General features: G+C 44.0%; 1 protein-coding gene across 7 annotated transcripts in view; it reads right to left on the reverse strand.

Moving 5' to 3' along the window:
• CCDC141 (coiled-coil domain containing 141) overlaps positions 1-22,515 on the reverse strand; it is a 114,767-nt gene that overhangs the window by 57,727 nt on the left and 34,525 nt on the right. For all 7 annotated transcript variants that reach the window (XR_014551221.1, XR_014551222.1, XM_083626022.1 and 4 more), the window contains 3 exons: positions 16,586-16,839; positions 5,806-5,925; positions 390-584 (listed from right to left, as the gene is read on the reverse strand). Coding sequence is in view for 5 of the 7 variants with exons in the window: in XM_083626022.1 (XP_083482148.1) it covers positions 390-584; positions 5,806-5,925; positions 16,586-16,839 (569 nt within the window). In the remaining 2 variants the exon portion in view is untranslated. The remainder of the gene's footprint in view (positions 1-389; positions 585-5,805; positions 5,926-16,585; positions 16,840-22,515) is intronic.

A 22,515-nucleotide genomic window follows, 5' to 3' on the forward strand; every position in this document is an offset into this window, starting at 1 on the left:
AGTCAGATATAGTCGGAACGGGTCCAGTGCCTAAAGCCAATACCATTCACATTCTGTAACCAATAAAAGTTGTGACCTTTTTTCGCCCATTAACCTAAATACTGGTGTCCACGTGTTTTCATTCCTCAAGGGAGGGGGTGCGGGGCCTTGACGGACAACAGCCCCACCTGGTTCTTAAAATATAAAGTGCTGGAGGCAAAATCCTTGGAGGGACTCCTCTGCCCCTCCCAGATTGTTCTGCACACAGAGAAATACATACAAATAAAGGCAATGTTTCTCTTTTTGAAACCAGAAACAGAACTGTGACAAACTGAAAACAAACGTGGTGCGATATGCATAGTGTGAGCAACTGGACCACATGTTGTGGGTTGGTTAATCCTTTGACTAACCTTCGCTGCTGCAGTGAAGAATTCATTGGCTTCTTGCAACAAGGTTTTCCGCTCCTCCATACAACGGTTCACTTCCTGTTGCAACAGGTTCATTTTCTGATTTGAAAGCTTCAGGTGCTCTTTTTCAGCATACTCTTCTGAAAACAGAATCTTGAGAGCCTCTGATTTCAAATCTTCCACACTGGAGCTCCATACCTAGAAAGAGAAGGGCCGCCTCAGTTAGCTATCTGCCTGCAGGATAGCCACCCCATGAAAAAGACAATGGCACAGATTTAAATAAAACTTGCACATGCTAATTTACATGCATAGATTCCATACTGTACAAGTGTCCTGGAAAAAATAGGACATTGTTTTTTATTGCTGGAGAACAGTGGCCATGCTCTCTCTCGATTTTGCAATGCAATTTCCCTCTAAAAGGCGCTTTTTTTCAGGACCCTGTTTTTGGCTGCCATGCCTGCCCAAAACGTGTGTGGGTTTTTTTTCGGGGGGACAGGAAACTGCGGTGCAAAATTGCATGAGATTACAGCAACCCAAATGGCTCCCATTCTCTCGTGATAAAACGAAACAAAACAGGAAGATGCCATCCTGGATTCTAGCTTCAAAGTGTTAGAAGGTAGGAGATGCAAATTCAGAAAATTACTTTTTAAAAAATTACATCTCATCACGGTCAAGAAGATTGTGATCAGGTGACCTGTGTGCCTGCTCAGTGTGCTGTCCGGGTGATGGGCAACCTCAAGACCCCAGCATTTGCTAAGGAACCCCAGATAGGAGGGGGGAAAGAACATGGCAGTGAGAGGGAGCATCAATGGGTAGGTAGGCAGTTAATCTCGCCTGTTGTGAAGATGGTCCCAGTTGTCATACCCAAAAGTCCAGCAAGGACATTTTATTCACACAAACGTATTTGAGATTATTATTATTACTAGTCATTAAATTTGTATACCACCCTTCATCCAAAGATCACAGGGCAGGTCCACAAGATAAAAACCCAAAAATGAAAGCACAAAAATACCTAATAAACTAGTATACTTCTATTTCTTTTCCTGTGGATAGTTAGGCCTACATGGCAGCAGGTAGTCTAATTTCCCCATGGCTGGACACCTCACAATTCCTGCAATGCAACTAGTTTTGTTGTTGTATTTAAGAAGAGTTTCCTCCACCCTTTTAAATGGTTTTATATTCTACTTTGTATTTCAACTCTCTTTTCCCCCCGATTTATTGTAAACCATCTACAGAGGTTTATGTAACAGGATGGAATACAAATGCCACAAATAAACAAACAAACAAAGCCGTATACCAAGGCAGCACTGGCTTACAGTGTAGAGATAGTGTAAAGAGTTACAGCAACTACTTCCCATGCATAGGTTATTATATGGCTAATAAATAGGAAAACCATTCCCCCGGGATGAATTGGAAACAGCAGCAAAGAAGTACAAGCCTTTTGTTCAATTACCTATCCTGCTGAGCTGCAAAATACCCATCCTACTAAATAAGGGTCAGCAACTACCATGTTCATAGTACAGTGGTACCTCGGGTTACATACGCTTCAGTTTACAGACTCCGCTAACCCAGAAATAGTACCTCGGGTTAAGATCTTTGCTTCAGGATGAGAACAGAAATCGTGCTCCGGCAGCGCGGCGGCAGTGGGAGCCCCCATTAGCTAAAGTGGTGCTTCAGGTTAAGACCAGTTTCAGGTTAAGAACGGACCTCTGGAACGAATTAAGTACGTAACCAGAGGTACCACTGTAGTGCTAATATGAATGGTTGACAGTACCCTCAAAATTCAATTACATTGCTTAGGAACAAACATATGGGCATCTTGCTATCATTTAAAATACAACCGCATGCATTCAGTTATTTGATACAATGGAATTATCAACAATTTGCCCAGTTTCACTACTGGGCAATCCAGCGCAAGCTATGCATGCCAATGTATTCTTGAAATCAATGAGCCTAAGTGTTTTACTGTAATGCTTAAATCCCACTGATTCTAATAATGGTAATCCTATCTCCTTAAAAATGGACAGCGTCCAAAAGTCAGTCGGCGCAGTGACCCTCTGCCCTTTCCTATGAAGGGGAGATATTTGTGTGCAAGCATTCCAAGATCGCCCACTGAATATGGAGACGCTCCCTGAACACAGAGGGCTTTGCAATCACATCAGATCTGCTGGATCAGAGCCACACATTGGTCAAAGATCACCAGGGCTCAGTTTCATTCCTATGTGACTTCATTGTGGGTCTTGCATGGCTTTAAAAAATAAATAAATATGTTCAATAAAGAAGGAAATATTCCCCATTATATTCTCTTGCTGGTATGGGTTATGGTAAACTTGATGCACTTTGGTGTTTACTGTTGGTGTTAGAAGATTTCTAAATGGAAAGGTTGCCATCTCAGAGGTAAAAAGCACAGAGGATTCCTGTACTGCGGGAAGTCCCAGGTCCATTCTCTGGCAGATCTAGTTAAAAGGATCTCAGGTGTCAGGTTTGGGAAAGATTCTTGCCCAGGACCTTGGAGGGTCAGTACTGAGCTAGATGTGTGACTGGCCTAGTGTCACCCAGTGGACTTCATAGCTGAGTGTGGATTTGTACTTTGGTCTCCCCATTCCCTGTCCAACATTCTGCTCACTATATCATGTTGGATCTCTGCACTCAAGAAAGAAGTTCTACAGGAAAGGTTACAATAATGACATTTTAAACAACAACAACAACAACAACAACACACACACACACACACACACACACACACACACACAGATACACACACATAATCTCTGCCCTGTTGAAGAAAAGTGGTTGCATCTGAATTAGCCATGTGTGGTGTGTCTTATCCCTCTGTGTCCTTTAATAGCCAATGAGTATGCTAAGCTGGCAAGGAGGCTGCTAGATATCACAAGCGTAGTTTCCATCCCTATTCAGGAATTTGGTGCTATACATGTAAATGCGGGGGGGGGGGTCCCCTCAACAGAGACAGGGACATGTGCATAAGGCCCTCTTTGGGTTGACACCAATCTTGCGTAGGCCACGGGGCACAGCCAGCATGCGCATGGGTGTCTTAAGAGGCAGAACCAGGGTTAACGCAAGACATTTTGGCGCCTGAGGCAAACCACCAAATGGCGTCCCCTCCCAGCCAGGGAAGAAGAGGTGAGTGAAGATCTACATCAGGGATGGGGTGGGTGGTATAAAGATCAACATCGGGATCTGCTGCCCCTGTCCCTTGAACGCCTCACTAAAGTTTATGTGATGGGGTGGCGCTGTGGGTTAAACCACAGAGCCTAGGACTTGCCGATCAGAAGGTCGGCAGTTCAAATCCCCGCGGTGGGGTGAGCTCCCGTTGCTCGGTCCCTGCTCCTGCCAACCTAGCAGTTCAAAAGCACGTCAAAGTGCAAGTAGATAAATAGGTACCGCTCCGGCGGGAAGGTAAACGGCGTTTCCGTGCGCTGCTCTGGTTCGCCAGAAGCGGCTTAGTCATGCTGGCCACATGACCTAGAAGCTGTACGCCGGCTCCCTCAGCCAGTAAAGCGAGATGAGCGCTGCAACCCCAGAGTCGGTCACGACTGGACCTAATGGTCAGGGGTCCCTTTACCTTTTAAGCTTGGTGGGTATGGTTCATTGTGTAGACTGGGGGATTTTCTCTTCGAAGCCACAGGCACAAAGCCCTTTTCTTGCCTCTCTGCAGGACTGCTGAGATAATGATTTGGTCTACAAGGATGAACTGCTACAAGTGAGCTGCTTAGCACAGAGGATCAGCTGTCACCTGCAGTGATCCACAGCAGCCAGAGACATTACTGTTTTAATACTGAGTGCCATTTGGTGGCATGACATCGCTGTCACTTCTTTCCACCAAGAGCAGCAAAAAGCCTGATGTTGGCATGCCTCTGCAGATTCCCTGAGCTACCTAAGTACCTCTGAGGACACACAGCATTATACATAACCTGTGCTCAGTGTCTCTCCACAGACAGGTCATGCTATTTTACTTTTTTGCCTTCTCAGTAAATAACCTTTAAAATTGCCGTTCTCAATATTCCATTTGGCACAGAAATTGAGCCCCTTTGTAGATCTCTTGATTGATCTGGCACTTCTGAAAAGATTGGTGCAGACAGGGTGAAATTATACTTTGGTTTTTAAAAAAATAAATTAAAAAAATCTGGACCTTTTTGTTCAAAAGAGGCTGTGAGGCTTTCAAAAACATGAAGCAGCTGAGAAAAAAGAAGCGCTCCTATGCACACTGAATTGCAGATAAATACCGGGTGTGAACCAGCCAAAGTTAATGACTTTTAAGTCCCATTGTATCCAATTATAGTGATTAACTCTTTTCCACTGAAGTCAATGATACTTAAATTTGTTTAGCTTTCTGGACTGTATTCAGAATGTTTACTTTCTTAAAAAGCCATCATTGGGACAGACACTCTTAGAGTTGATTTCTTCTTCTTGAAATTTAAGGATACATAAATGGAAATGAAGCATGAAACTTAAGATTTTGCTAAGGATGAAGAAAAAACTGGGGGTGGGTGGAATATGTAAAGCAACACGTAAAATGATTATTTAAAACAAAATAGCTGACTTTATCAACAGCCACCCCATATGTAATAGGTAAAGAAGCTGTAGTGTTCATTCTTCTTTTGCAATGGGGAAGCAGCCCCAAACCTCAGTGACACATTGAGTTTTTGCTTGCATTTCTTAACTAGTTTAGCTAACCGCCATTCATATATTTCCCCTTCTATTAATTTGTCTGGTTATGGAACCTTAGCACCATAGTTTTTAAGAGTGACCCGCCTTGAGAGGGGTTGCCACTTGTCAGAAACCTTGAGCAAATACATATTCTTCCCAAACTGGGCAAAAACATATAAACTAGGGCTGGATTTACACTGCTAAGAAAAATGGTATAAAAAACCCTGATATATATATATATATATCTATACAGTGGTACCTCAGGTTAAGTACTTAATTCGTTCCGGAGGTCCGTACTTAAGCTGAAACTGTTCTTAAGCTGAAGCACCACTTTAGCTAATGGGGCCTCCTGCTGCTGCCGCGCCACCGGAGCACAATTTCTGTTCTCATCGTGAAGCAAAGTTCTTAACCTGAAGCACTATTTCTGGGTTAGTGGAGTCTGTAACCTGAAGCGTATGTAACCTGAAGCGTATGTAACCTGAGGTACCACTGTATATATATATATATATATATATATATATATATATATATATATCCCATTGACAACGGATTGCTGCTCTGGTGTCACATTTTATAACGTATTTTTAACGTTATAACTCACCAGTGTAGATTAGTCCAAGCAATGAAGAGCCCATGATTTAATGAGTGAAATGATAATCCTCAGGGAAAGGTGTTCCTATATCAATACAATAGTCCACTGTAGGAAATTGAAGGACTACAGTGAGCATGTTTTAGATAAGATGGTTCTTACTTTAACCTTATTTTCCATTTCCTTGTGCTCCTGGAGTAATTCTTCATTTTCTTTTAAAGATGACCCCAGCTTTTGCTTATGAAAATAATCCTTTATGTTCTTCTTGTACCAAGAGGTGATCTGAAAAAAGAAACAATATTTTGAAGGACTGGTATGTAACTACTGAAGTGAGATTAATCATAAGGATAGTTATATAATAACCCATAGTGTGTTGAACGAGATTAATCATAAGCAATAAACATAGATGATTAGGATCACATTCCCAATCACTGAATGGATCCAGCACAATGGTAAGAACTCTTACATCCTGCTTACTGCTATTCAACCTATATCTTTTTAGAAATAACTCAGCCTTCTGTGAATTGGTTTTGGACTGTACTGCTACATTGCGAGTTATCTATTCATTTAAAAACGGCAACCCAGTTTAGCTCCATTTTTAATGAGAGTGTGTGAAAAATCTTGTCTTAGCCAAAAGAATAGGAAATTTGTAAATGATTCTAATAAAGGCTGGGTTTCCAAGCCCAGTTGTCTGTGCACTGAAGTTTTAAACAAATCCTGTTTACAATGAATGAGGACTTGTTTTCAGTCTTCACTTTGTTTTGTGATTTGGTGTTTTATTTGATAAAGAAAAGCATTGCCCTAGGAACTATAATTATTTCACATCCACGTCTACTCTATTTTAATCCTATAAAGCTGCAGGATGTTAAGACAGAACCTATCTTCTGAACTGTGGGCACAAAAAGAGGAAGGAAACCAGTGACCCCCCAAGCAGAATGAATATACTTTTAGCTCAAGGCCTGCATGTAGCTATCCTATGACAATCCCTCACCCTGGAGAATGAGGAATAAATGACCAGGGACCTGGAATCCTTTGCTTATGCAGTTGTGTGCACAAAGGCTCTTTCCAGCATTAAAATGAACATGAGGAAGTCAAGCATGCAAGATCCTTCCCCCTATTCCATTAATTCATATAATGCCTAAACAGAGTAAGAGGTATGTGGAATTTGATATCACATGGGCTAAAATGCAGCTATTTTATTTACTGGTGTATTGGATCATTACCTACATATACACCACAATCCAGTATAGAGTTATGCTTAGCCTCCTTTAATTTCAGTGGGGCTTAAGCATGGGTACAGAACTGTGTTAGACTGAGGCCCTAGTCTGCCCTTATATGTCACAATTGGAGCTATTAAGTATTCCTCTATGAATATTCTGAAAGTAAACAAAAATACTTCCCACAAATCTACAACAACACACTCAACGAATTACCTAAGGAGTTTGGTGTAGCAAGGGATATAAAGAGATAATTAATGTAATTAAAATTTAATTTGATGTCACACCACAAAGCTGCTTCCTAAGTGCTTCCAATTTATTCATTTTGATATGTTCCTCGTTTGAGGCCTGATTTCATTTTTAAATCACAGTACTGGAGAGGTGGGGAGAGATTATATATATAATATATATATATAATGCTCAGTGTTTCTTAACAACTAAAGGCGATAAGTAATACTTAAAGTAAATTTATGGGTCTACTCTGAGACTGGCTATCACTATGATTTGAGTGGCTCAGTTCAGATGCAGCGGCACACTATGGCATGCCCTTCAAGTGTCCCAGTTTTTCACGGATGGTTCCAGAATTGCAGAAGCCATCCCAGCTTCTGATCTGATCCTGGAAGGCCAGCGCCACCACTGAGCTTGGGGAGGGAAATGGGACGAGGGAGCACATAGATCTGAGGTATGTCACTGTTTATTCCAGCAGGAAATATTGGGAGGAATACTGAATGTGTCCAATATATTTTTCTGTAGTCATCAGAACCCCTAAATGGAAGTGGATCTGCAGCCATCCACTACCTTCTATGACAAGATGTTACAAAACCTTGCTCCTAACACTGGGCTGCGGGTGGCGCTGTGGGTTAAACCACAGAGCCTAGGACTTGCCAATCATAAGGTCGGGGGTTCGAATCCCCGCTACGGGGTGAGCTCCCGTTGCTTGGTCCCTGCTCCTGCCAACCTAGCAGTTCAAAAGCACATCAAAGTGCAAGTAGATAAACAGGTACCGCTCTGGCGGGAAGGTAAACGGCGTTTCCGTGCGCTGCTCTGGTTTCGCCAGAAGCGGCTTAGTCATGCTGGCCACATGTCCCAGAAGCTGTACGCCGGCTCCCTCGGCCAATAAAGTAAGATGAGCGCCACAACCCCAGAGTCAGCCACGACTGGACCTAATGGTCAGGGGTCCCTTTACCTTTACCTTTAATACTGGGCTACTCTACTTGGAATCAGCAGGACAAGAAAGGCAGGTTACGTTCAGTGCCATGTGACTGGAAAGTAAGCTCATGCAACAAAACTTTACCTTTCCCCCCTCTTCTCCTGCCCCTCTCTCTTGTAGCTTCTTTGGAGGTTGTGGGGAGCTACCAGACACTGTGTGCTGTGTCTTAGGGGGCTGCAGTGGACAGAGGGAATGGCCTATAAGTGGGTGGAGGAAGCTGCATTTTGCTCACGTAACGTTGGATACAACTCTATATGGTTTTTAATTATATGGAAGCTGGTTAGAGAGATGACAGAATCTAGGGCCAGACAGGGAGGAAAGTGCAACATTCTCACTCTTGGGTGCTAAATGGAATACACTGACCTCTCAGTCCTGGACAATAATGAATAAGGCAATGTCAGGGATAAAACTCCACAGAAGGAAGGACATCAAACTCTCCATAAGAAGCAATACTTAACAAGGAGCTGTAGGGTTTTATGCACAGCTGGGAGGCGGGATTAGAATTAAAGTGTCTATTCCAGGGAGCTAGGGAAACAGACCTAAAAACTTGATAGCACTAGTGTTGGGTATTCATTCAAGGTGCCTTCTATACAAATACACCTGAATATAGTGTGGTCTCCTGATATGTGATCCATGGCAGCCTCTCCCCGCTCTGCCCCCCCCCCCCGATACAGGTAACATTTAGGTTTCTGCTTTTTTAAAAAGGCACTTTGAACATAGAGATTGGGAGCAGAGCCAGCTAGCACAACACCAAACTCCCCTTTCCATGTGTCCATTTTGGCATGTTTGCAGCAGAGACAAAAGGAAGACTTGAAAGGTTCGCCCCTTGTCAGGCAGCAGAGGAACCAACCCCCACGGCAGGTTGCCAGGAACGGACAAGACAAGGAAAAGCCCTTACCATCTTCTTTTATTCAATATTCACATAGAGAGGCTTGGGAATGCGGCCTCTCGGAATAATGGCGTTGCTCCACCCCACTCCATCTCTCCCACTTCCTCATGAATCATCGCTAAGAGTGCTAGAAAGTGCCCTCGGCCTTTGAGCTCTTTGCTCTCCTACTTTCAAGGCCCGCTGTGTTCTGGGAGGGGGGGGGGCTGGAATGCTTTTAAAGACACTGAGTCCATGGTGCTTCCTCTTCTGCCTCCTCCTCTCCCAATATTTTCCAGCTTTTCACTTCATCTGCGTCTGAGCTGTGACCTCCCTCAACCCTCTGTTGTAATTCTGAACTGTCTCCTTCTTCTCTGGAAGGGTCAGGCTGGGGAGGCGGACTCCACCTTTCCTCCTCTGTCCAGTCCCTGACACCCCCTATTGAAATAACCTCTCACATCCCAGCTACTTGGCTATGTCTATCTTTCGAAGCTGGGCTTCCAGTGACTTAAGATGGGTGCATGAGTGCCCCCTGACTGTACACCTGCTCCTTTGAGAGGAGCGCAACTCCATGAACAGGCATATTACCCAATTAGGCAAGTGTACGATTGCATGGTAAGATACACTTACGCTGTTATAAAAATGAAAAGCCACCCAGCAAAATTGAGTAAGCTGTGCTAATTGATAATTGTGCTCTCAATGTTAACACTCTGAAATGTGCTGAAATGCAGTAATATATTATCAGCTACTAGGCGGGCGCCTGCATCCTCACTGCCTGAGGTGTGTATTTGTTAAAGAAGATTTGAAAAGCAGAGCCACGGAAGCACTAACAGAGATAAGCATTCACTAAGCACTGTAGAAAGCTTACTCTCCCTTCACCCTGCTGTGGAGGGGATAGGGGATAGCAGATTTAACCAGTTTCTCAGGATTGCTAGAGGGACTCACAACAAAGTCCAACATGGATTTTGTAAAATAACTTGCTGAAACTGCACTGCTACCCGTGAGAATATGTGCTTTGGGTAAGTGGCGAATCTGACAAATGACTCATAACAAATGAGTCCTGGAAGGCTAAGGTCCAGAAAGGGTTTTGATAAATAGGTGCCGCTCCGGCGGAAAGGTAAACGGTGTTTCCGTGCACTACTCTGGTTCACCAGAAGCGGCTTAGTCACGCCGGCCACATGACCCGGAAGCTGTCTATGGACAAACACTGACTCCCTCGGCCTATAGAGCGAGATGAGTGCGCAACCCCAGAGTTGTCCATGACTGGACGTACAGGTCAGGGGTACCTTTATCTTTACCATCAACGCACATCACTTTCAAGAGGAAATATTACAAAGAAATGATCTTGTGGATCATGCCAGTTCCGTTCAGCATGCCTGAACTATTCAGAAGATTCCCCTCCCTCCAGAACCAAACCTTCAATTTGTTTCTATGTATTGCTGTATCTGAAGCAAAGCAAGAAATGGCTGCACTGATTGCAACGTGACAATAGAGAATTTGGACAGTGCTTTGCAAATTACAATCTTGACAAAAGATTCTAGAGAAGGTGCCACGTGAGTATGCTTATAGCAAACACAAGAACGGTGGCAGAGGAAGCCTTGCTGCCAAGGAGTGCGCCAATATGCCTTCCCAAATAGTGGGAATGGGGGCACTGCCACCAGAGGTCTCTGGCAGAATCTTCTAAAATGGGCCATTTTGTGGGATAGGGACAACCTGTCCCTGCTACTGTCACATGCCAGCACCAGGCCTGATCTAGGGACTCAGCTATACAGCTGCAGATAAAATGTTTTTAAGTGTGTTGTGAAGTGCATTATACAAATGTGACACTAGATGGCGATGCTGAACTATGGGAAATTCAATATATTTTTCAAAACTTTTTTAATAGCATTTTCATAGCATTTTTTTATATGTGTCTACATTCCACCTAGATGCTTCTGCTACACCAGTATTCCTGCTATCTGACCTAGGATCTTCTATCCTAGGTAACAAGTGGTGGGGCTGTGGATGCGGTGATTGTTGTTCCGCTCCTTTAAGCCTGCACCACTGCTGGCCATGGCGTTTGGATTGTGGACTTAATACATTTATTATGTCCATAGCTTTCACAGGCAAATGTCTACTTCATCAGGGGCATTTGAGGATCTGAGTTATTGTTTATAAAAGGTGTGCCAGCATTTTTACTTGTGGGAAATCATTTAACAAACCATAACCTCTGACCTTGCTGTCCACCTTGGAGCAGCAAGCTGTGAATCAATGAGCTCAGGAGCCTTGAATAACCGTGATTTAGTGGTTCTCCTCACAAAGACATAATTGGGAGCCACTGAGAAATGTATGAACACGGGGGGCCACTAGGTGGCGCATCGGAAGATGGCTGACAATAACATCTCTCCGACCCACACGAGGTAATTTGGAGGCTATGATGGGGGTAATTAGCCTCCTTAACCCCCCCAGGATTGTGGGGGGGACGGCCCTTGCCTGCTGTGCCCTATACCACCCCCGAATTTGTGGGGGTGGGGGCACTAGGCACAAAGCCCTCCTGTGGGATTCCGGCACTCCTGGACGCCGTCCCTGATTCGCGCCGCTAGTTGCAAGCATCTTTAAAAGAAACAATTTGGACGAGATAAATTGCACATGCTTCAAGGAAAAAGGGGAGTAAAGACTGCTGACAGAAGAGATCTCTGATAACAAGACAAGAATAAAATATGAGAAGATACGTCAAGATACGGTATGACTGAGGGAGGAGGGGGGGAAAAACCTGCCTTCCTTTTTCTTATGTGATTTAACAAGAATCCCCTCCCCTAATGAGTCAGAAACTAAGGACTTAAGCTGTGGATTTAAGGCTGTGTGGAGATAAACTTTCGAACCAAAGCAATGTTTCAAGATGAAGCTGGAAAGCTAAGAGTTTTGGAATGACGCAGTTAAAAATGCCGTCGCCATTTTGGGAGGCATTGTTGGAGCTCTTGGGTCTGGGAGGAGAAAGAGAGAAATAGAGTTGTTTACATATCGTGGATCAACTCCTCGGTGGGACTTAAGAGCGACAAATGCCAAATTCATGATGGAAAGAGCGATGCTATCTACGAAGTCGATATATGGAAACCATCTGGACTTAGTGGAGGAACGGGAAATCCACACAGGATTATTATTTTGCTTATCGGCTTAAGGAGACTAACAGAAGAGATCGTAAAGGAAAAATAGAAATTATATGAACAAGATATGACGTGGAATGGGACTGATTTGGACATTAACGCAGTAATAAGAAGATGATTTGAATCCCCCTTTGGATCTTGAAGTATGGGTTACCCCAACAAAATTTAAAAATTTGGCTTTGTAATTTGGAATAATGTGATGTGATTTAATTTGATGTGATTGGCCAGTTAATAAAAATTATTTTTTAAAAAAGAGAGAAATGTATGAACACATATACATTAATAACGGATCTGCTTGCCAAACTAATTATGTACAAAACAGTCCTGCCCGCCTTTATTTTTCATTAATAAAAGGGATTTGCTGAAAATATTTGAGAAAGAATAGTTTGCAGCTGCCAGGGATTACGATGTTTTTCAGATGATTGCACTGCGGTTAGGGGAAATATGCCATTTTTAACGCATTATTACCTAAATGCCTGCTCCCAGCTGAGCTGTTTCTTGCTGTATTGAAGCAAACTGAGGTTGTTACTCTAGCTCCTAAAGTGAGATCGTGGGAAATGGAGCCGATAGCCAACTCTCTTCCACGTCCCATTTGTGATACCAAAGTTTACAAATTCTGGACACAGTATATAGCACCTGTGTGGGGAGGCGGGCTCCTCGCCTGCTCTGAAACCCTTTACAATCCTGTACAACCAGTCTTTCATTCCGTGCCCTCCTCCATGTTCCCGTCTGGCATGGCCATACTGTAGTGGACCAGTGTAAATTGTTGCGGACCCACTCACAGCGACCCCTCTCCAGAGAACAAGCCTTTTGTTCTCCTGTGAAGGTGAACAAAATGGACAGGACGGCATTCTGGAATTTAAAAATTGTCCACAGCTGTTTTGATTCCAGGTGTAGTTTGTACTTGGCTCAGGCATTGGGTGCATATCCCTTTCAGCACCCCTGGTGAAGGGCTGACACATGACAGGGTCGAGCCTAGGATTAATGGGTCGTCTGCAAGATGCACGCCTACATGAATGGCCATCACAAGCTGCTGAAGGAATGTCTATGGCCCATCTGCTGCACGCCTTGGCTTTTGGACAGAGATCAACGAGACCCCTCTAATGGGGTACCCTGTTATTGCACAGTCCTGAGGTGGGGGGTGATACACCACTTCACCCCCTGAATGGTGTTAAGACTAAGGATTCCACTCAATGCCTTATCTGCTAAAGTTGTGACTATTGCTACGGGGAAGGCAAAACCTGCAAACAGAGCCAACCTGTTTGCAGGCAAATTCCTTCTTGACTTGGAAGCGAAAGGTTAGCATACAAAACCCAAAGCATTACTGAATAGGGTGGGAAGGGGGAGATGTTCTTCAGCTGACTGCAGTCCCTGGGGTCAGGGGCAGCCAGCTTTAATAGGGCTGGGGTGGACCAGAGTGAAGCCTGCTCCACTTTGGTCCACTCCCAAGCCCCGACCACACAGCCTGGCCAGATTGGCCAGGATTCAAATGGACAGATGGAAGGAAAGCCCTATCTACTATATTTTAAATGATGATGGTGATGGTGACACAAGTGAATTTTTCACACTGGAAACAAAATCCCCATTGCTGGCAAACTTGTACCAGATATTACCAAACAAAATGTACAGGATAAAGAATGAATACTTTTCAACAAGGTATTTTTCAAACTTATTTCATGAAATTTGTTTCGCAAGATTGGTTTTAACCAGTGAGAATCTATCTCAGTAATGGAAATATTGTATTCCTAGGCAGATCCTTGCTTGAGCATTTCTCAGGAGACAAAGCAAAACAACAACCAACATGGCGTCACCCTGGGCCTTCTGAACTATAGCTTGTGGTATCCTCATGATTTGCATACCAATAGCTGTGTAGCTCACATTTTGTAATTTTCACACCAACCCTCTTTATATTATTTTAAAATGGGGATTTGTTCTCAGCTACCAGACTATAGCCAACGGCTGTGAAGTTGACACCTCTGAAGGAACACGGGATTTGTCATTCTGGGTACAGATCAATCTAGTCAAGAAACTGGTAAATCTAGTCTTCCCATGGGCAATTACAAGCATCTGATGGATGCTTCAGAGTTTCCTAGCAAGCCCAAGCAAATTCATAAGGCTTTACTTGGGGGAATGTTATATAAAAATGCAAAGAACAATTTGTGATTTATAATGTACCCATAGCGCATTACAAAACAGGTAATGTGATGCTCTCCAGGGGGCTATTTGAAGAGCTTTGAGGAAAACCCACGACAAAGTGACGCTGCTTCCATTTGCATATTTAATTTATATGCCCAGGATGCCAACTATGTCAAAGAACACAAGGCACTATTTCCTTACATATTTGTTAAGATTATCTCTGTATAATGCTATACAACTTTTCAGTTTTAAACTAAACTTCCTTCCTATTCTATGACTAACGACGTCTTGGGAAGTTAACACTGATTGTCAGTGAGTAAAAGGAGGGTTCATAGAACATATCTGACTGATACCATAAAAAGCATAATACAGGTGTGAGGCCCTTCTTGTCATCAAGGGCCACATAATATTTGCAGTAATCTTTTCAGTACCAGGTAAGGACTTAACTTTCCCCACAGGCTTTTGATGGACTGAGATGATGTTGGGTTCTGTTATTAGGGTGGTGCCAAAGCTTTCCATAGCTGTAACAGAGGGTTTGTTTTGTATGCATGAATGGAAGGTGTTTGTAGGAATTCTATTCATGGTATAATGTGATGTTTATGTTTTTGAGTGTGCTGTAAGTAGGAAAGTCAGACAGAAAGTCCCAAGAAATGGAAACAGATGCAGAAATTCCGTTCGTTGTCATGACCAGATTCATGTTATGTGAATGTAAGCAACATTTATTTGTTAACACTGGGGTTCCTTCTCCCCGCTCCGCTAAAAATAATAATAATATGTAATTAATTACGTTGCTGAAACTTCATTACCTCCCTCTCCTGCTATGATGCTAGGCACATTTACTTCTGCGTAATCTCCAATGAACCCAGTGGGACGTACTTCTGAGTAAATATGCACAGGATTACTTTGCAAATCTCATACATAAGGTTGAGATTTGACTCCAAACGCCATCTGAACACTAGCCTATGGTGCTGTTATCAGGACATCTACATTAAAAATTGAATGGAATGGGAAGTCTGAGGATGTGACGTGGTTTATGTAACAGTCCCAGCTTTTCCCAGCTGGATTTTTGTGCCTTTAACAGCTGGATGGCATTGAATAGCACTGATAAGAAGGCCCCCAAATGCCAGGACTGTGTTAAAGTCCCATTAAACACAGTGTGACTTATTTCTGAATAAACATGCAGAGGACTGTAGCTGCAATCCTAACTCCTTACCTAGAAGTAAGCCCCACGGAATTCAATAGCTCATTTCTTAGTAGACATTTATAGGGTTGCACTGTGCCTGCTTACACTCCCTCTTCCACACAATGACTGACAGAGCAGGAGCCTTGTCCTCTCTTGCATGTGGCTACAAAGCATCACTTCATCTTGTGGCAGCAACCTATGCCATGATTTCTTGGAACCTGGAGATGCTTCAAGCTCTGCCTCCTGCCGTTGCATCTCCTTCCCCAAACAACCATGTTGCTGCAGTTGTCCAAAGGGAAACCCCAACACACGAGTTTCTGCCCTTGCGTAGGGTTTTCATGTGACTGGGACACCCAGGAGCTTGCATGCTGGGGGGTGGGGGTTCTTCAAAGAACCATGGGCAGTGTGTGGTTGTTTGAGGAAGGTGATGCTACGTCGGGGGGGAAGCCACTCAGGCACCTGTGGCGGCCCAGGGGCAGGGTGAGCCGCCCATAGGGGAGGGGTACACCATGGGGCCTCCAGAGTCTGCCTGCCTCCTCCCACTCAGCCGCCCTACAGCTGGGGGGAGGCAGTGGGCAGACCGTTTGGGCAGCGAGGAGTCTGCGCACACCCAAGAAGAAGAAGCGTTTGGATTTGATATCCTGCTTTATCACAACCCGAAGGAGTCTCAAAGCGGCTAACATTCTCCTTTCCCTTCCTCCCCCACAACACACACTCTGTGAGGTGAGTGAGGCTGAGAGACTTCAGAGAAGTGTGACTAGCCCAAGGTCACCCAGCAGCTGCATGTGGAGGAGCGGGGAAGCGAACCCAGTTCACCAGATTACTACACCACACTGGCTCTCTCCCAGGAGAGACGTGTGGCTCTGGCGCTCTGCAGGCCCCGTGGTGAGTGCCGCCCAGCATTTTGTCACCCCCTCAGTGGTGACACCCAGGGCGGACCGCACCCCCCCTTCTTCTGCCCCTTCCCCCGCTCGAAGTAATCACGGTAAGGCCGTGCACATGAATAACACAATAAATAGGGCTACTGTTACTCAGATTTGAGTCCCACTGGGTGCAAGCCTAATGACCACACCAATATCGCATCCCATCCATGTGCTTTATCTGATCCAACACATTAAAGCCTCACTTCGCAGTCCTGTTTGCATGCATGCATTTATATATACAGTTATATATGTCTCTCTTTCCTACCTGGTTTTCCTGGTGATGCCACTGGCAGATTTGCAAGACCTGCTCCAGTCCTTGGCGCTGCAGCTTCAGGTATTTGTCCAGTTGCCTTCTCCTGTCCTGCAGGACTTCGAGGAGGCTGCCAATTTTCGTGCAGCTGCTGTGGGCTCCCTGAACAAATTCTGGGTTCACATTCGGCCCGTCAGATTTGAACTCCTCTATGAATTCGGTAAGGTCGTGGCTTTTGTTCAAGAGGACCAGAGACTTTTCTAAGAGCTCTGTGGCGGGGGAGGGGAATAGGCAGAGAGAAGAAAGGTGGTTAACTCCTCATATATGGTGTGATGTTCAGGGTGGACCACGTGCAAAAGGATTATTGGCATATATCTAAGATTCCCTGTCATATATCTAAGTAGAAGATAAACCATAGAACTGTCTCTCCACACACACACCCTTCATTGTGGTACATTCAGGTTCCCTGGGCCTGTAGCTTCTATCCACATACTGCCTCAGGTTCTAAGCACTGTATGCTTCAAACACACTGCAGCTCTCAAACTCAGAGCTTTCCAAAACTGTGTGTTGTGACACTTTAGTGTGTTGGCTGCAGTGTGTAGGTGTGTTGCGTGAACACTCCCCGTGTTCCTCCTGGGGCTGGAAAGGGGTTAGTTTAACCTCCGGTTTGCTAGTAAAACTGAATTACGGTGTCACAAAATGATGCACATCTAAAAAGTGTGCCACCAACAAGAAAAGTCTGGAAAGTTCTGCTCTAACTGATCTCTAAATGTGTAACTTGTACAGTATTTTATTGTGCTATATACAGTGCATAAACTACCCAAGACCAAGGCTACGTACCTCTTCTCTGGCTTTCAGTACAAAAGCTATTCAGCTGTGAACTACACAATATTTGAAAAAAATGTGTAATCTGGCTTTCAGCTGGCAGGGATATAAACCAAACCAAACCAAACCTGTACTGATAGGGATTCAAATACACATTAATATTATATCCAGCAGAGGGCAGTGATGACATTCAGCAAACACAACATTTATTACCAGGTGACTTCCCACAGAAGCAGTTCAGACATCTGCATATTATTGGGCAGGGCCGACAGCTTCTGAAGCCCAAAATATTGAGCATGTAATTTGCATATTATGCCAGTGGTATTTATATACATTTGCACATTTCCACTGCGATACTTGTTCAAAATGCCTTACATTTTGTGAGGGGGCGGGGGAAAGAAAACACTGCGCAGCAATGTGTAGCATCACAATATGATAATAGGCAGTCTGAGCACCACCACTAAAATTATTTTCTCTCAAAAACACAAAAGGGCAGAGTTCAGCATATAAGTGCCAACATTCTCTCTCTCTCTCTGGCAGAACAATTTGCTCAAGTACTTCACATGTTCATTACCACACAGACGCTCTTACCAATTGACATTTCCCAGAGTCTTGACAAACGGTGATTATTGCAACTGATGAAAAAATCACAAAACAGCAGACATGGTGTAATTTACGGGGGATAAAACTTTTTCTTGATATAATGAGAAAAGCCTCAGAATGTGATTTGATTGGGAACGGGTGGGGAGGGAGAGACATCTTATTGCTCTGCTTTTGAAAGACATCTGTGCCTTCTCGGGAGAAATGCCCCTGAGATGCACGTTAATTTTATGTCAAAATGATAATACATAAATGCTTTGACAAAGGTGTTCCTCCTCAGAGAGAATCTGTCAAAAATCGAATGTGAAATGCAGCGCTGAATCACTTATACCTGGGGTAGCCAATGAGGTGCTCTCTAGATATGTTGGACTATATAGTGGTACCTCGGGTTAAGTACTTAATTCATTCCAGAGATCCGTTCTTAACCTGAAACTGTTCTTAACCCGAAGCACCACTTTAGCTAATGGGGCCTCCTGCTGCCGCTGCACCGCCGGAGCACGATTTCTGTTCTCATCCTGAAGCAAAGTTCTTAACCCGAGGTACTATTTCTGGGTTAGCGGAGTCTGTAACCTGAAGCGTATGTAACCTGAAGCGTATGTAACCTGAGGTACCACTGTATATCCCATCATCCTTCGCCATCGACCATGTTGGCTGAAGCTGATAAGAGTTGGAGCCCAAACATCTGGAGCGTTCGCCACCTTGGCATCCCATGACTTATACCTTAAGCTGTGTCTCCAGAAGCAATTCAGCCAACATGTTGCAATAAAGTCAAGGCTAATGGGAGAATGGGCAGGGTTAGGTTAAAGGCAGGGGGAAAGCATGATCAGGGGTTAGAGCAGCCAAATTATACATGCCTCCTTTGTTTATCTAATTTCAGGCCAGCAGGACAGAGTCGAGAACTGAAAAATACCACCAGACATTTCAAGAAGGAAAATAGGGCCCCATTTAAAAGAAGCACCGTGCTACTTCAAACAGTGCTGGCTCCCCTCCCAAAGAATCCTGGGAATTGTAGTTTGCATGGTGCTGAAACATATTAGTAGACCCTTATTCACCTCACAGAGCTACATTTCCCAGAGTGCTCTGGGAATGGAGACCAATTGTTAAACCACTCTGAGAACTGTAGTTCTGTAAGGGGAATAGCGGGTCTCCTAACAACTCTCAGCACCAAGCAAACTACAGTTCCCATGATTCTTTGTGGCAGGCCATGGCTGTTTAATGATACAATTTTAAAGGTTTAGTGCAGGTGGGTAGAAAGAAAGAAAGAAAGAAAGAAAGAAAGAAAGAAAGAAAGAAAGAAAGAGGAAGGGAGGAAGGAAGGAAGGAAGGAAGGAAGGAAGGAAGGAAGGAAGGTAGGTTGGTTTTGGCAAGACTGAGGTAATGGCTATACTTCATTAATGACTGGAGTATTTTCTCCTCGTCTGCTTACCTGTTCGTGAAATCTGATTCAGCTGCCCACACCACAAAGTGAACAATACAGAAGACCATTTTAATTATATACATAACTACCCACTTCTGAATCCTTATCTTTCTGAAAAGACGTAAAAACAAAGAATAAATGGTATTGGATAGAAACTCTTGCCCCTTTGGGAGAAAGCCATATTTTTCAAGACCGTTTTCCTTGTGGCAAACAATTTCATTTGATTGTTTTCAGTGATGGACCTCTTTTTTTGCAATGGCAATCAATCACTATCAACTGTTCCAAGGCCAAATTGCTGTGTGATGATGAACGCTTCACACCAATGGAGATTGAATTGAGACCACCAAACTCATATTAAAGTGACCAGGCTTCAATTCACTATTCTGTCGTCTTGAACAGAATTACATACGATTCAAGCCACTAGCTTTTGAACCAGCTAGGCTCAACCATGCAAAAGAGAGAGAGAGAAGAGATTTTAAAAATATGAAAGTAGTTACTGTTGCATCAAACAATCAACTGCAATTTAAATTTATTGTAAACATAACATTTGACTAAAACCACATGTCTAAATCACAGTGGGGAGCAATAAACTCATGAAGGATTAGAAAGGCTTTTCAAATTCATTTCAATTGTCCTTAGTTTCCACAAGATGAATAAGTGTCATATTTGTGATGTTTATATGGCAGGGATCACTGTATGGAAATACTGTTTTTATAGCAATTAAAATGTATCAGTTTATTCAGGCCTGGAAATATATCAGATGTCAAGGAAATAAACAGCTATCTGACTTTTCAAAGACATCTGAATGCAGCCCTGTATAGGGAGTTTTTTTTTAATGTTTGAGGTTTTCTGTGTTTTAATACTTTGTTGGAAGCTGCCCAGGGTGGCTGGGGCAACCCAGTCAGATGGGTGACATATAAATAATAAAATTGTTGTTGTTATTTTACACCACCACCGAAATCAAACTCAGTTTCTATGTTAAACTCATTTACAGAGAGAACCAGGTTCTGTATCCCAGCCTTCCTCAACCTAGGTAAAGGGACCCCTGACCGTTAGGTCCAGTCGCGGACGACTCTGGGGTTGTGGCGCTCATCTTGCTTTGAGGGAGCCGGCGTACAGCTTCCGGGTCATGTGGCAAAACCAGAGCAGCACACGGAAACGCCATTTACCTTCCCGCCAGAGCGGTACCTATTTATCTACTTGCACTTCGTGCTTTCGAACTGTTAGGTTGGCAGGAACAGGGACCGAGCAATGGGAGCTCACCCCGTAGCGGGGATTCGAACCGCCAACTTTCAGATCGGCAAGCCCTAGGCTTTGTGGTTTAACCCACAGCGCCACCTGTGTTCCTCAACCTAGTGCTCTCCAAATGTTTTAGGCTATAATCCCATCTGCCCCAGCCAGCAAAACCTCTTGAGGTCACCAGACTGGGGAAAACTGGTATGTATTCTAGATCACAATTAAGAGTAGCGACCAAATGGTATTAAGTGGTAAAGCTGGCTCCAGTTTTTAAGAACCTGTACAAATTGTTCCTAGCTAGACTGTTTTGTACATTACCCTACAGAGGTACAGCTCTGAACAAGCTCTAACTGTTGGGGGACATACTCTTGGTTGTATCTTGCTATATTTTTCTTCCCTTTTATTCCTTCATTCAATCTTCTCATAGAAAGATAGCTTCCTCCCTCAAAAGCAGAAAACCAACATCCATAGGAGTGATGTTTACAGTAAGGAAGGTAGCATGCCCAGTGGCGTAGCGTGGGGGGTGCAGGGGGGGCCGGCCGCACCGGGCGCAACATCTGGGGTTAGGGCAAATCCACGGGTTAGGGGGCGCAAATCCACGGGTTAGGGGGCGCAAATTACTTGCCTTGCCCCGGGTGCTGACAACCCACGCTACGCCACTGAGCATGCCATCACATACTCATTTAAATAATACGAAAAGCATGCAAGGACTTTGTTGAACCAACATCCATATATTGGATAACAAACCTACTCGCTCATAAGGAAATGTGTGCCACATGCAAATCCTAGGTTACTTAAATATGTTGGGTGGGATCCAGCTAAATTAGTGCAATGAGTTTTAACCACACAATGAAAACTTCCCCTCCTCCTCCTCTCCCTGTGCCCCCAGTCTGCCCCACAACCGCTGTAAATCTGCTCTGGAAGGCTGAGGTAGCCACTGGAACAAAAAATCTTTAGACTGCTAGGTATTTAGCAATAAGAGCTGGCCTGTGTATCCAAAAGGCTTTATATAAACAACGTGTTCAGGTAAACCCTGAAGTTTGCACAAGAACAAATTTAATTTAAAAAAAACCCTAAGGGGTCATGTTCCCCCTCCCCAAAAAAGCTGCCCAATAAGGATTCAGTATGTTCAGACACCATGGCATGTTGCACCTCAGGCAAAAAAGAAAAACAGAATCCAGGGGTGGGGGGGAGAAAGTCCTCCTTGAGATCCCAATTTTATTAATATTTATCACAGGTGGGACCTCCAATAAACTGCTGCATTTATGCTAGAAGGTAAGAGTACATTGCAACATTTCGCTGGAGGTCCCACTTGTAATAAATAATAAGAATTGAGGGAGTGAAATACACAAGGAGCTGTTTTAGAAACCACACACCCTTTGGGTCTAAACTTCTTGGACGGTGTATGCTTTAACTGCATATTGCCACTGAAGGTGTCTTGTGAGCTTTCTTTCTACTGTACCCAATTGCCCTTTGCTGGCATCACTGTGCTAAAACTAGCGTTGCTTTTTAAAAGCCCTTTAAATATCCCATCAGCTTCTCTGTGTAGTTTTTGGCAGCTAAGAGCCTTGGAGCTGTATTTTTGCAGCTTTTACAGAAACAGACACTTTCAGATGGTGTATCAAACAGCAGTTGCCTAGGGCGGAGTCATCCTAAATACCTAGATACAACATAAAATGGAAATGTGACTGCTGCACATTTCCTTTCCATGTTGCCGGATCACTGCCTGCGGCTTCCTTTTTATCCTGCTAATCCAGCCTCCCAGCAATGATGGACAACAGCACTCAACCGGATACCTATACAGCACACAATTGCCCAGTGCCAGAAACTGATCGCATTTTTCGGCATTACCTGGGTGAGCAGCAAA

Source organism: Podarcis filfolensis (genome assembly GCF_964270895.1).
Source record: "Podarcis filfolensis genome assembly, chromosome: 1".
NCBI lineage: Eukaryota > Metazoa > Chordata > Lepidosauria > Squamata > Lacertidae > Podarcis > Podarcis filfolensis.